This window comes from Pseudorca crassidens, chromosome 4, assembly GCF_039906515.1.
Source record: "Pseudorca crassidens isolate mPseCra1 chromosome 4, mPseCra1.hap1, whole genome shotgun sequence".
Classification (NCBI taxonomy): domain Eukaryota; kingdom Metazoa; phylum Chordata; class Mammalia; order Artiodactyla; family Delphinidae; genus Pseudorca; species Pseudorca crassidens.
Genome location: NC_090299.1, coordinates 122,424,381 through 122,438,390, shown reverse-complemented (window position 1 = coordinate 122,438,390; position 14,010 = coordinate 122,424,381). Strand labels below are relative to the sequence as shown.

Genomic DNA, 14,010 nt, shown 5'->3' with positions numbered 1-14,010 from the left:
GAGGGAGAGAGAGAGAGACTCATTTTAAAGACTCGGGGCTGGGAAGTCTGAAACCTGGAGGGCAGACTAGCAGGCTGTAAACTCTGCAAAGAGTTATTTCAGACTTAAGGCAGTATTCCTTCTTCTCAGGGAAACTTCAGTTTTTGCCCTTAAGGCCTTTGACTGATTAGCTAAGACCCATCCATATTTTCAAGTGTATTTTCTTTCCCTTAAAGTTAATCATATCTACAAAATACATTCAAAGCAACACGTAGACTGGTGTTTGATCAAACAACTGGACGCCAGAGCCTAGTCAAGTTGACACATAGCATTTAACCACACAAGCTTCTTAAGGGTGGAGTATCTACATAAATTATGTGGAATTCTTCTGCATAGGAGATTTGTCTATTCTCCTCTATTTATTTATTTATTTAATTTATTTATCTATCCAATCATTTATTTATGTCACTATGGACTCATGGATATTTATTCTATACTTTGAGTTATAACCCAATACTATTACTACTACTACTACCTACCATTGTGTTGCTCAAATTGTTTCAGCTTTGGCCATTGGGCTCTCTTTCAGTTGGCTTCTGTGTCTCTTTGACATATCCCCATCATTGTGGGTTTTTTCTTGTGTGGGGTTTTTTTTGAGCACTTCCTTACTTTCTGACACTACAAGATACTCCAGGCTCATATTGTATATTCCCTGCCAAGATCAGAGTCAGTCATTTTTCCAAGAAGCACTGCTTCCTCTTATTATAGAATGGTATTAGAAACCAAGATCTGGGTACTCGGTGTGCTCAATGCTACTGAGGTGTCATTTCTTCTAGGGCTTCGTAGCTGACAGAGCAAGGAAATATGTCTGTATATACTAACCCATGTGTATACACATATCTATAAATATTTCTATATGTATCATCTACATTAAGATACATTAAGCTAAACATGAGTTCAGATTGATGTCTTTGACTCATCCATTACTACATAGATAATTCTAGCCTTTTCTCCTTGCTTGTATGTAAGCTTCTGAGAGTAAGAAATGTAGCTCCCACAATAGGTCTTCCATTTACTTGGTAGTCCAATTCCAGACCTGTATAGTGGTATCAAAATAGTTAACCCATAGCCCTGAGGGAAACTACTTTATGAACTAGCATACAGTGCTTATGTATATTTCCTTTTGCTTTTAATCTTAGATCTCCACTCATTTCAAAGTGACTTAGGTCAGCACTTTCCCCCCACCCCCTTCAGTGAGGTTATTTCATACATTTGTAATACAGTTGAACTCTTTTGTCACAGTCTACATTCTATCCTGGCATTCCCTGACATCCTAAATGATTTCTTAAGATTTGCATACATTAAGGTTTACCCTTTCCACTATAAAATACTGTTGATTTTGACAAATGCATAGTGTCATGTATTCACCATTAGAGTATCACACAGAATAACTTCACCACCCTAACAAATAACCTGTGCTTCACACATTCAACCCTGCTCCCTCCCTAACCCCCTGGCAACCACAGATCTCTTTAGCGTCTCCATAGCTGTACCTTTTTCAAATTGTCATAGAAGTGGAGTCGTGTAGTATGTAGCCTTTTCAGGCTGGCTTCTTTCACTTAGCAATATATATTTACAATTCATCCAAGTTTGGCATGGCTTAATAGCTCATTCCTTTTCCTAGGGAGCTTTTAAAACAAAGCAGATGCACTGGCTCCACTCCCAGAGTCTGACAATTAGTGTGGGGCTTGGGCGCTGGGGTGAGAATGGAGAGTGCTCATCCTTTGCTTCCTCTTTACCTCTGTCACAAGTGTGCATGCATGCACACACACACACACACACACACACACACACACCATCAGTTTAAGTCACAGATGGCTGTGCCAATGGCTCGAGGCAGGGGTTTTTATGTCTCTGGTGGTTGGAAAGAGGATGACAGGAGATGACAAGATGTTGAAGACTGGTGGGGTTGGGTCAGGTGAGAAATCTCCAGGATGTTGGTGCTTAAAGACTTGGTTGTCTTGCCAGGTTAAGTCTCTTCTTCCTGGTTCACTGGCGAACAGAGGACATACAACTCTTCTCTTCCTCTCCTGTCCCTAAACAAGCACAAGAGGCTTTGGGAATTTTTTAGAGGGGGGATGGCTCTGGTTTTTGTTGGAGAAAGTAGGAGCAAAAATGCTCCCTCCTGTGTTCACCTTAAACCTTATAAGAAAGGCAGTTGTCTCAAAGATTACACATGGCAGGGCAATTCCAGAATTTCACTATAGAAGTTGGATTCCAGGCTCTAGGAAAAGAGTAAGATGGAGCCTACAGAGACGGGGGGGTGAAGTCAAGGTCTTGTTTACTCAGTCCTGTCCCATAAAGAGAGGGAGAAGAGCAGTCCAGAAGTTCACTCTTCTCTTGCCACTCACACTGGTTTTTCCATTTTACATCTGGCTGTGTACCAAAAGACTGGTAGAGGGCAGAGATGTGGAATTTCTGAAACCACTGGGTCTTCCCTGGAGCCCTTGGTATGCAAGTTTTTAAGAGATGTGCATGTGTTAGACACAGATGGATACTCCTAATATCTGAATCTGGAATCCATCTAACCAGAAAGTATGTCCATTCTGAGTTTTAATTTTAAGAGAGTTAAAAAAAAAAACTACTAGGGATTTTTTTAAATTCCAGGGAAGAATATTACAGTTAGAATACATTTAGCACACTATTTTTGTCTTCTACTTCTTCAAATGCTGTATAATGATAACTGCTGTATAATGATAATGATAACATCATATCTTTATGATGAGGCATTGGTTGATTCTAAAGTGTTTTATGTGCATAAAATATGACTTTTATTTGCATTAGCAGAGATCAAGTGTTTTTGTTATTGCTGATTTTTTACTAATCCTTTATATGTTGGCAATTGGAGTATGCTAGACATGGTTACTTTCAGATAATCTGACGCCAGGAGAATCCAGGGAGCAGTTGGGCTGACAGAACCAAAAAAGACTTATCTATTTTTGAAAATGGATGCAAATGTGTAAGATGAGACCATTTTTCCATGTACCATAAATGATTTCAAAGAATGAAAGCAACGCTTCCCCTATAGTAGAAGCCATGTAAACTGAGCAGATCTCTGCAAAGTCTATCCTCATTACTCCATAGTAGAGGCCATAGAACGAGGGCATGATGCCAAAATCCATGGAATCTCTAGCCTTGATTCTATTGAGAACAACAGTGAAGGGATGTAAGGATGTGGCATTTGTGGGGATGGGTGAGGGCTGCAGCTTGGAAAGTATTGGGTTGGCCAAAAAGTTCATTTGGATTGGTCAAAAACCCCAAACGAACTTTTTGGCCAACCCAGTATTTCCTGCCATGGTATCTAACAGAGCCTTGGTGGTATTTCCCCCCACTTATTTGTTTAATTTTTTTTTAATGAAAGAATTTAAAATTCTCTCAATTCCATTCAAATTTTACTACTCAGGGCTAAGTGGACAAAGTCATTATTGAGAATGTTTAAAGGCTTCTTAGGACTGCAGTGCTGAGACAAGCCAACTCTAACCAGCAGTTCTCAAGCTTGGCTGCGTGTAGAAAAACCTGGGCAGCTTGTAAAAACCTCCATCCCCAGGCTGCACCCTGGGCCAATTACATCAGGCTTTCTGGGGGTGGGGCCTGTGCAGCAATATTTTTGGAGGCTCTCCAGACACCAGGTGATTGCAGTGGTCCACTAACATTAGGAACCTCTTTAATAGTCCAATGATTCTCAGCCCAAATTGTAGATTGGAATCACCTGGGGGAGATTTAAACATATACTGATACACGAGTCCACTTTCAGGGGCTCTAATTTAAGTGGCCTGGGGTGAGGTCGGGGCAGCAGCTAGGGTTGAGAATCCCTGCTATCAAACTTAGATTTTACAGAATGCTTTCAAATACTTTATCTTTCCTAAAAATATTTGAGATAGATATTATTATCCCCAATTTACCTTTGAAAAAACGGAGACTTAGAAAAAGTGATTTGCTTAACATGACAATTGGTACAAAATGAAACCAGGAATCAAGCGCAAATTTTCATGCCCTTTGCTGCTATGCCGTGGTTGCCGTGTGTTAATAAAAAAAATCTTTTTGCAAGTTGGATCGTATTTCAAATGCACTAGGATTCTCTATGACAACCCCTATTTCTTTTTTAAAGGTAAATGTTTCTTTAAAAAGTAAATGATTATATCACCTCACACCAGTTAGAACGGGCATCATCAGAAAATCTACAAACAACAAATGCTGGAGAGGGTGTGGAGAAAAGGGAACCCTCACGCACTGTTGGTGGGAATGTAAATTGATACAGGCACTATGGAGAACAGTATGGAGGTTCCTTAAAAAACTGAAAATAGGACTACCATATGACCCAGCAATTCCACTACTGGGTATATACCCAGAGAAAACCATAATTTAAAAAGACACATGCACCCCAGTGTTCATTGCAACACTCTTTACAATAGCCAGGTCATGGAAGCAACCTAAATGGCCATTGACAGAAGAATGGATAAAGAAGATATGTTACATATATACAATGGAATATTACTCAGCCATAAGTAATATTCCATTGGGTCATTTGTAGAGACGTGGATGGACCTAGAGACTGTCATACAGAGTGAAGTAAGTCAGAAAGAGAAAAACAAATATTGTACATTAATGCATATATGTGGAATCTAGAAAAATGGTTCAGATGAACAGTTTTGCAAGGCAGAAATAGAGACACAGATGTAGAGAACAAACGTATGGACACCAAGGGGGGAAAGCGGGGGCAGGGGGGGATTGGTGGTGGTGGGATGAATTGGGAGATTGGGATTGACCTATATATACTAATACATATAAAATAGATAACTAATAAGAACCTGCTGTATTAAAAAAAATTCAAAAAGAAAGTAAATGATTAGCTTCTAATGTAATGTCTGGATCTTAATCTTTGCACTTTTGATGTGCTATCTCTGTAAACAGTCTCAAATACTAGCAATGGATGTAGGTGGGTCTGACTGAGTTGGGAAGGAAGTGGAGAGAGGAGAGGCGTTGGGAAATCTGTCTCTGGAACCTTCTTCTGGCAGTTTTTGTACTCTTAATTTGAGGAGGAAATGGTGAAGGCAGAGAGCTGTGTAGACCTAGAGGGCAGCCATCTTTTGGTAATGTGAACCAGGAATTCCAACACAGCAGGTGGTTTCATCCTTTCAATATTTGAGAATTGGGGCAGTGAGAAAGAATGAAGATGACTTTCCCTCCATACCCAGGGGAGCACGTATTTATAATCTAATTGATAAAAAGTGTAGCAATGAACTCGTGGTTCCACAGAAAAGAATCTTAATACCATAATGCTCAACAAAAATTAGTAGTGAAAAAAATCGTTCCTTCCCATCTGAAGGGTTAGATTCTTTGAATGCCTCACTATAGGAGAATTCCTGGTTAAGGATTTTAAAATTATATGGATAATAATCTTGGGGCAACTCTATTCCCAAGTAACTTCATAAAAGTCCTTATGAATACTTTTACATTCATTAAAGTAATACAGACAGTATGCTGAAAAAATAAATCCGTGTCTTTCTATAGCTTAAACTAATAATAATAGATCTGTACAGTTATTTTCTATCCCTTTCCTGCTAGAGAATGGTAGGAGTTCCCGCTCTGAAAGTTTCATGAAATACTTATAAAATCAGATTGCTATGTTGCCATAGAAAGAGCCCTTCCTCCCAGGGCTGGCTCTCCATCTGATTGTCTTCCTTATTTTATTTATTTATTATTATTTTTTTTAAGTAGTTTTTAAAATTTATTTTATTTTTGGCTGTGTTGGGTCTTCATTGCTGCACGCGGGCTTTTTCTAGTTGCAGCGAGCTGGGGCTACTCTTCGTTGCGGTGCACGGGCTTCTCATTGCGGTGGCTTCTCTTGTTGCAGAACATAGGCTTTAGGTGTGCAGGCTTCAGTAGTTGTGGCATGTGGGCTCAGTAGTTGTGGCTCGCGGGCTCTAGAGCACAGGCTCAGTAGTTGTGGTGCACGGGCTTAGTTGCTCCACGGCATGTGGGATCTTCCTGGACCAGGGCTCGAACCCGTGTCACCTACGTTGGCAGGTGGATTCTTAACCACTGCGCCACCAGGGAAGCCCTGTCTTCTTTATTTTATGAGTTAACAGTTGCTGGCCTCTGCCTCTGAATTTCTGTTAAGGTCCTAGAGATTTAGAGTAACCTTGATGTGACAGATCTTCCAGGAAATTTTTCATTTGACATGTTTTCCATGGCTGTGCAGTATGTCTTACATTCCCTTTCTAGGAAATAGGTTGATTACACAGCCTCAGCTCTGCCTGTGAGACCCTCACCCGTAGCACATCTCAGCAACCATCTTCGCAATGGGAGCACGGTTCTGAGTCATAGATATTATTATCCCAATTTCCCTTATTTCTCCTTAGACTTTCTTTTTTTTATCTCTTCACCTCTCTTTCAGTGAAAGTTTCAGTACTCAGTTTCCTCTTTTCCTAACTGCTCCCAGCAAAAGGAATTTCATGGATACCAGAAACAAAATTCTAGAGCAGTGCTGTCCAGTGGAAATATAGATTGGACAAAATTAAAACTTTTCTTGTAGTCACACTAAAAAGGTAAAAAGAAACACATGAAATAATTTCACCAATACATCCAGAGTACTATCATCTCAGCATATAATCGATAGAAGAATTATTTTCTTATGCTGTCTTTGAAATCCAATGTGTATTTTAGACTTACAGCACCTCTTATGTCATAATTTAAGTGCTCCGTAGCTACATAGGCTAGTGGCTACTGTATTGGATAGCATACTTCTAGAGGTTTTAAGGAAGAAGATCTATAGAAGGAAATGACACTTCAGGATTTTGTGGAAGGGAAATTTGTAGTTCAGTAAGAACTACTTTACCATAAATGTCAGCCTACTTTTTTGTTTGTTTGTTTGTTTAAATTTATTTATTTATTTGGCTGCATTGGGTCTTTGTTGCTGCGCGCGGGCTTTTCTCTAGTTGCGGTGATCAGGGGCTACTCTTCATTGCAGTGCGTGGGCTTCTCATTGGGTGGCTTCTCTTGCTGCAGAGCAGGGGCTCTAGGCGTGCAGGCTTCAGTAGTTGTGGCTCACGGTCTCTAGAGTGGAGGCTCTGTAGTTGTGGTGCACAGGCTTAGTTGCTCCACGGCATGTGGGATCTTCCCGGACCAGGGCTCGAACCCATGGCCCCTGCATTGGCAGGTGGGTTCTTAACCACTGCGCCACCAGGGAAGCCCTGTCAGCCTGCTTTTAATGGTGATCTTTTAAACTTATAGACCACGTTTAGATTCTCTTTAAAGCTTATAATTTTTGCAAAACTTTTAAATCTGTGGGTTTTCTCTTCCTTTTCTCCTGGTTTTCCCCAGTGATATCTACGATACCAATGATAGGCCTATAAACAACGTGTGCATGGAAAAGTGTATGGCCAAACGTGGCTTCCAGAGACAGAGAACTCGACCAGGTGAATGTTATAAGCAAGTGCTTGGAGATACGAATGTCTTAACTGGAGATACTTACTTGAAAAATAAATTGAATCCACACATTGTAAACATGGTAGCCAAATAACCCACAGCACCAAATGCACAGCTGACTTTTTGGATGAGAAGAAACCATTTGTAGACCAATCTGTGGAGTAAAAAATGGGGAGAAGCACAAAACACGATGTACTATAAAATATTTTACCTTTTTAGAACATTGTTATAAGTCAATTTTTAGTTTCTAAAATACTATTCATTATGCAATATACAGAACATGAGTATATTATATCAGCTAAACCCCATAATTATCTCGAGTTTTAATACACTATCAACAAGCAGTATATAAACAGTACTATCATGCACATGTGTTTCTGTGTATATGCATATGTAAATTCATTGTGACTTATTTATGTTCCTCATGTAAAAATGGCCTTCAGGACTGGTTATTCTATATGGGACCCTGCCTACCTTCCTCTCCTCCTTTTCTCATTTGGCCCTAGGTTAGCTTAGAGTGGTTTTGGCAGGAGTACTTCGGAGGCAAGCAAAAGATGGGAAGAGAAGTCTAGAGGGGAGACCCCCAGGAGTTTCTCTTCCCTCCTGCTGCCCCAGCCCCAGGGCAGGCATCACCAGCCCTCACCCTATCGCCTCTCCACTCAAACAGCACCCCACCCCCCAGTCCTGGAGCAAGAGTGCTTCAGACTTGTTTTTTCTTCTATGTGGATGGGTTCTTTGTGTGTCCCACACTCACCATGATGACTTCTAAGGCCTTTCCCTCTTCCCACAGGGTCCAAGTGGAGAAGGAAGAGTATAGAGAATGAGGGCAAGAGTGGAGATGATCTAGAAGGAGCCGTGTACCCTGTTCATTTCCCTCGTTCCAGGCAGTAAAAGCCCTTAGAAAAACTACAGAAAGGCCACACGGCTGCTTTGTGCCTGAGAGAATGTGGAAAGAGGATGGAGGCACAGCTCCATTCCTGGGACACCGTGGTACAAGGACTCTTCCCACTGGAACAAGAAGAGAGGGTGGAAGGAGGAGGGCTGGGGGCCCCAGGCTTGGTGCCCAGAGAAGATAGGGGGTGCTGGCACATTGCACACAAGGGTGAACAATGGCAGGGGGCCCTGTTCGCCCTCAGCCCTTTCCCTCCTCATCCTCTTGAAGCCCCTCTCCTGCATTTCACCCCAAACTTCATTCAGAGTCTCCCTCAAAAGACCTGGTCCCCCCTTTTACCTCTGACCCCTGGAGCCCTGTCCCCAACTCTCACCTTCCCCAACTTCCTCCCTGTTGGAGACATTGCACCAAATGCTTATGTTCTATGGTATTACTGATGCAATGTTTCAGCGTTATTTTTAAAATTTTTATTGAAGTATAGTTGACTTATGATATTTTATTAGTTTCAGGTGTACAACATAGTGAGTTGACATTTTTATGCATTACGAAATGATCACCACCATGAGTCTGGTTACCATCTATCACAATACAAAGTTATTACTATATTATCAACTATACAGGCAGACCTCGCTTTATTGCACTTTGCAGATACTGCGGGGTTTTTTTTGTTTGTTTGTTTTTACAAATTGAAGGCTTGTGTCAACCCTTTGTCGAGCAAGTCTATATGTGCCATTTTTTTCCAACAGCATTTGCTCACTTTTTGTCTCTGTGTCCCATTTTGGTAGTTCTTGCAAGATTTCAAACTTTATTATTATTATATTTGTTATGATGACCTGTGATCAGTGATCTTTGATGTTACTATTGTCATTGTTTTGGGGCACCACAAACCACACCCATGTAAGATAGCAAACTTAATTGATAAACACAGTGTGTTCTGACTGTTCCATCAACTGGTCATTCCCCCATCTCTCTCCCTCTTCTCAGGCCTCCCTGTTCCCTGGGACACAACAATATTGAAATCAGGCCAATTAATAACCCTACAATGGCCCCAGTGCTGAAGTGAAAGGAAGAGTTGCGTGTCTCTCACTTTAAATCAGAAGCTAGAAATGATTAAGCATAGTGAGGCAGGCATGTCAAAGCAGAAGCAGGCTGAGAGCTAGGCCTCTTGCACCAAACAGCGAGCCAAATTGTGGATGCAAAGGAAAAGTACTTGAAGGAATTTAAAAGTGCTGCTCCAGTGAACACAGAAATGAAAGTGAAACAGCCTTATTGCTGATGTAGAGAAAGTTTTATTGGTCTGGATAGAGGATCAAACCAGCCACTACATTCTCTTAAGCCAAAGCCTAATCCAGAGCAAGACCCTAACTCCCTTCAATTCCCTGAAGCCTGAGAGACGTGAAGAAGCTGCAGAAGAAAAGTTTGAAGCTAGCAGAGGTTGGTTCATAAGATTTAAAGAAAGACGCTAGCTCTGTAACACAAAAGTGCAAGGTGAAGCAGCAAGTGCTGTTGCACCAGGAAGCTGCAGCAAGTTATCCAGAAGATCTAGCTAAGGTAATTAATGACGGTGGCTGCACTAAACAACGGATTTTCAATGTGGACAAAACAGCTTTCTATTGGAAGATGCCTTCTAGGACTTTCACAGCTAGAGAAGAGAAGTCAATGCCTGGCTTCAAAGCTTCAAAGGACAGGCTGACACTCTTGTTAGGGTTTAATGTAGCTGGTGACTTTAAGTCGAAGACAATGCTCATCTACCATTCTGAAAAATCCTAGGGCCCTGAAGAGTTATGCTCAGTCTATTCTGCCTCTGCTCTATAAATGGAACAACAAAGCCTACATGGCAGCACATCTGATTGCAACAAGGTTTACTGAATACTTAGTACTCCTCAGAAAAAAAGATTCAAAATATTACTGCTCATTGACAACACACCTGGTCACTCAAGAGTTCTGATAGAGATAGACAATGAAATTAATGCTTTTATGCCTACTAATAAAATATCCATTCTGCAGCCCATGAATCAAGGACCAATTTCAATTTTCAATTCTTATTTTTTAAGAAGTACATTTCATAAGGCTATAGCTGTCATAAATAGTGATTCCTCTGATGGATCTGGGCAAAGTAAATAAAAAACTTTCTGGAAAGGATTCACCATTCTAAATGCCGTTAAGAATACTTGTGATTCATGGGAACAGGTAAAAATATCAGCATTGACAGGAGTTTGGAAGAAGCTGATTCCAACCCTCATGGATGACTTTGAGGAGTTCAAGACTTCAGTGGAAGAAGGAACTGCAGAGGTGGTGGAGATAGCAAGAGAACTAGAATTCGATGTGGAACTTGAAGATGCGACCAAATTGCTGCAATCTCCTGATAAAATTTGAATAAACGAGGAATTGCTTCATGTGGATGAGCAAAGAAAGTGGTTTCTTTAGATGGAATCTTCTCCTGGTGAAGATGCTGTGAAGACTGTTCAAATGACAGCAAAGGATTTGGAATATTACATAAACTCAGTTGATGAAGCAGCAGCAGGGTGTGAGAGGACTGACTCCAATTTTGAGAGAAGTTCTATGTGGGTAAAATGCTATCAAACAGCACCACATGCTGCAGAGAAATCGTCCATGAAAGAGTCAGTTGATGAGGCAGACTTCACTGTCTTATTTTAAGAAATAGCCACAGCAGCCTCAGCCTTCAGTGGCCACCACCCTGATCAGTCAGCAGCTACCAACATGGAGGCAAGACCCTCCGCCAGCAACAAGAGTACAACTTGCTGAGGGCTCAGATGATGGTTAGCACATTTTAGCAATACATATTTAAAAATTAAGGTATGTACATCGTTTTTTTGAATATATTTCTATCGCACACTTAATAGGCTACAGTATAGTGTAAGCATATATAGTGTAAACTTTTATGTGCACTGGGGAACCAGAAAACTTGTGTGACTCACTCTATTATGAAATTCACTTTATTGCAGTGGTCTGGAACCCGACGCAAAAGGTATGCCTGTACATTGCATTCCTGTAACTTACTTACTTTATAACGTGAAATTTGTACCTCTTTTTAAAAAAATTATTTAATTTATTTTTAATTTTGGCTGCCTTGGGACATAGCTGTGGCACATGGAATCTTCATTGAGGCATGCAGGATCTTTTGTTGAAGTGCGAGGCCTCTTCATTGTGGTACGTGGGCTTCTCTCTAGTGGCGAGCAGGTTTTCCTCTTCTCTAGTTGTGGTGCGCAGGCTCCAAGGTGTGTGGGATCTGTAGTTGTGGCATGCAGGCTTAGTTGCCTCGAGGTATGTGGAATCTTAGTTCCCCAACCAGGGATCAAACCTGCGTCCCCTGCATTGTAAGATGGATTCTTTACCACTGGACCACCAGGGAAGTCCCAAAGTTTGTACTTCTTAATTCCTTTCACCTATTTCACCCATTCCTCCACTCCCTTCCCCTGTGGCAACCACTAGTTTGTCCTCTGTATCTATGACTCTGTTTGGTTATGTTTTTTCATTTGTTTGTTTGTTTTTACATTCCACATACAAGTAATATATGGTATTTGTCTTTGTCTGACTTTTAAACTTAGTATAACACCCTGTAGGTCCATCCATGTTGTCCAATCAAAATGCAAACTTCGATAATTTCAATGGCTGAGTAATATTCCATTGTGGGTATATACCCTATCTTCTTTATCCATTCAGCTATTGATGGACACCTAGGCTGCTTCCATATATTGGCTATTGTAAATGCTGCCATGAACATGGGGGAGCACACGTGTTTTTAGATTAGTGTTTTTGTTTTCTTTGGTTAAATACCCAAAAGAGGAATTGCTGGGTGGTAAGGCAATTGTATTTAAACATTTTTTTAAAGAACCTCCATACTGTTTTCCATAGTGGCTCCACTAGTTTACAGTCCCACCCACAGTGCACAAGGGTTCCCTTTTCTTCACATTCTTGCCAACACTTATTACTTCTTGTCTTTTTGATAATAGCCATTTGATATGTGTGAGATAATATCTCATTATGGTTTTGATTTGCATTTCCCTGATGATTGATGTTGAGCATCTTTTCACGTGCCTGTTGGCCATCTGTATGTCTTCTTTGGAAAAATGTCTATTCATGTCCTTAGCCCACTTTTGAAATGGATTGTTGGTTTTTGATAGAGTTGTATGAGTTCTTTATATATTTGGAGATTAACCCCTTATTGAACATATCATTTGCAAATATCTTCTCCCATGCAGTAGGTTACCTTTTCATTTTTAATAGTTTCCATTGCTGTGCAAAAGCTTTTTAGTTTGATGTGGTCCCATTTGTTTATTTTTGCTTTTGTTGTCCTTGCGTGAGGAGACAGATCAAAAAAATATTGCAAAAACTGATGTCAAAGAGCATACTGCCTATGTTTTCTTCTAGGATTTTTATGGTTTCAGGTCTTACATTTAAACCTTCAATCCATTTTGAGTTTATTTTTGTATATAGTGTAAGAAAATGGTCTAGTTTCATTCTTTTACATGTAGCTGTTCAGTTTTCCCAGTGCCATTTACTGAAGAGACTGTCTTTTTGCCATTGTATATTCTTGCCTCCTTTATTGTAGACTAAATGACCATATTAGCATGGGTTTATTTCTGGACTCTCTATTCTGTTCCACTGATCTAAGTGTCTGTTTCTGTGCCAGTACCATACTGTTTTGATTGCTATAGCTTTGTAGTATGGTTTGAAATCAGGGAGTGTGATACCTCCAGCTCAGTTCTTCTTTCTCAAGATTGTTTTGGCCATTTGGGGTCTTTTGTGATTCCATACAAATTCTAGGACTGTTTGTGAAAAATGCCATTGGTATTTTAATAGGAATTGCATTGAATCTGTAGATTGCCTTGGGTAGTATGGATATTTAAACAATATTAATTCTTCCAATCCATAAGCCCAGTATATCTCTCTATTTGTGTCATCTTCAATTTCTCTTATCAGTGTCTTACAATTTTCTGACTACAGGTCTTTTACCTCCTTAGGTAGGTTATTCCTAGGTATTTTATTCTTTTTGATGCTATGATAAGTGGGATTGTTTCCTTAATTTCTATATCTGATAGTTCATTGTTAGTGTATAGAAATGCAACAGATTTCTTTGTATTAATTTTATATCCTGCAACTTTACCAAATTCATTAATGAGCTCTAGTATTTTTCTGGTGACATCTTTAGGATTTTCTATGTATAGTATCATGTCATCTGCAAACAGTGACAGTTTTACCTCTTCCTTTCAAATTTAGATTCCTTTTATTTCTTTTACTCCTCTGATTGCTGTGGCTAGGACTTCCAAAACTATCAATATGTTGAATAAAAGTGATGAGAGTGGACATCCTTGTCTTGCTCCTGATCTTAGAGGAGAAGTGTCCAGATTATCACTGTTGAGTATGATGTTAGCTGTGGGTTTGTCATAAATGGAATTTAGTATGTTGATGTATGTTCCCTCTATACCCACTTTGTTGAGAGTTTTTTTTATCATAAATCAATGTTGAATTTTGTCAAATGCCTTTTCTGAACCCATTGAGATGATCATGTGATTTTTATCCTTTGTTTTGTTAATGTGGTCTATCATGTTGATTAATCTGTGGATGCTGAACTGTCCTTGCATCCCTGGAATAAATCCCACTTGATCATGGTGTATGATCCTTTTAAT

At 40.0% G+C, this 14,010-nt stretch overlaps 1 protein-coding gene across 1 annotated transcript in view; it reads right to left on the bottom strand.

Annotated features, from left to right (window-relative positions):
* RNF175 (ring finger protein 175) overlaps nucleotides 1–14,010 on the bottom strand; it is a 76,869-nt gene that overhangs the window by 16,313 nt on the left and 46,546 nt on the right. The window contains 2 exon segments of the mRNA XM_067734646.1: nucleotides 3,057–3,180; nucleotides 7,514–7,621. Coding sequence (XP_067590747.1) covers nucleotides 3,057–3,180; nucleotides 7,514–7,621 — 232 coding nt within the window.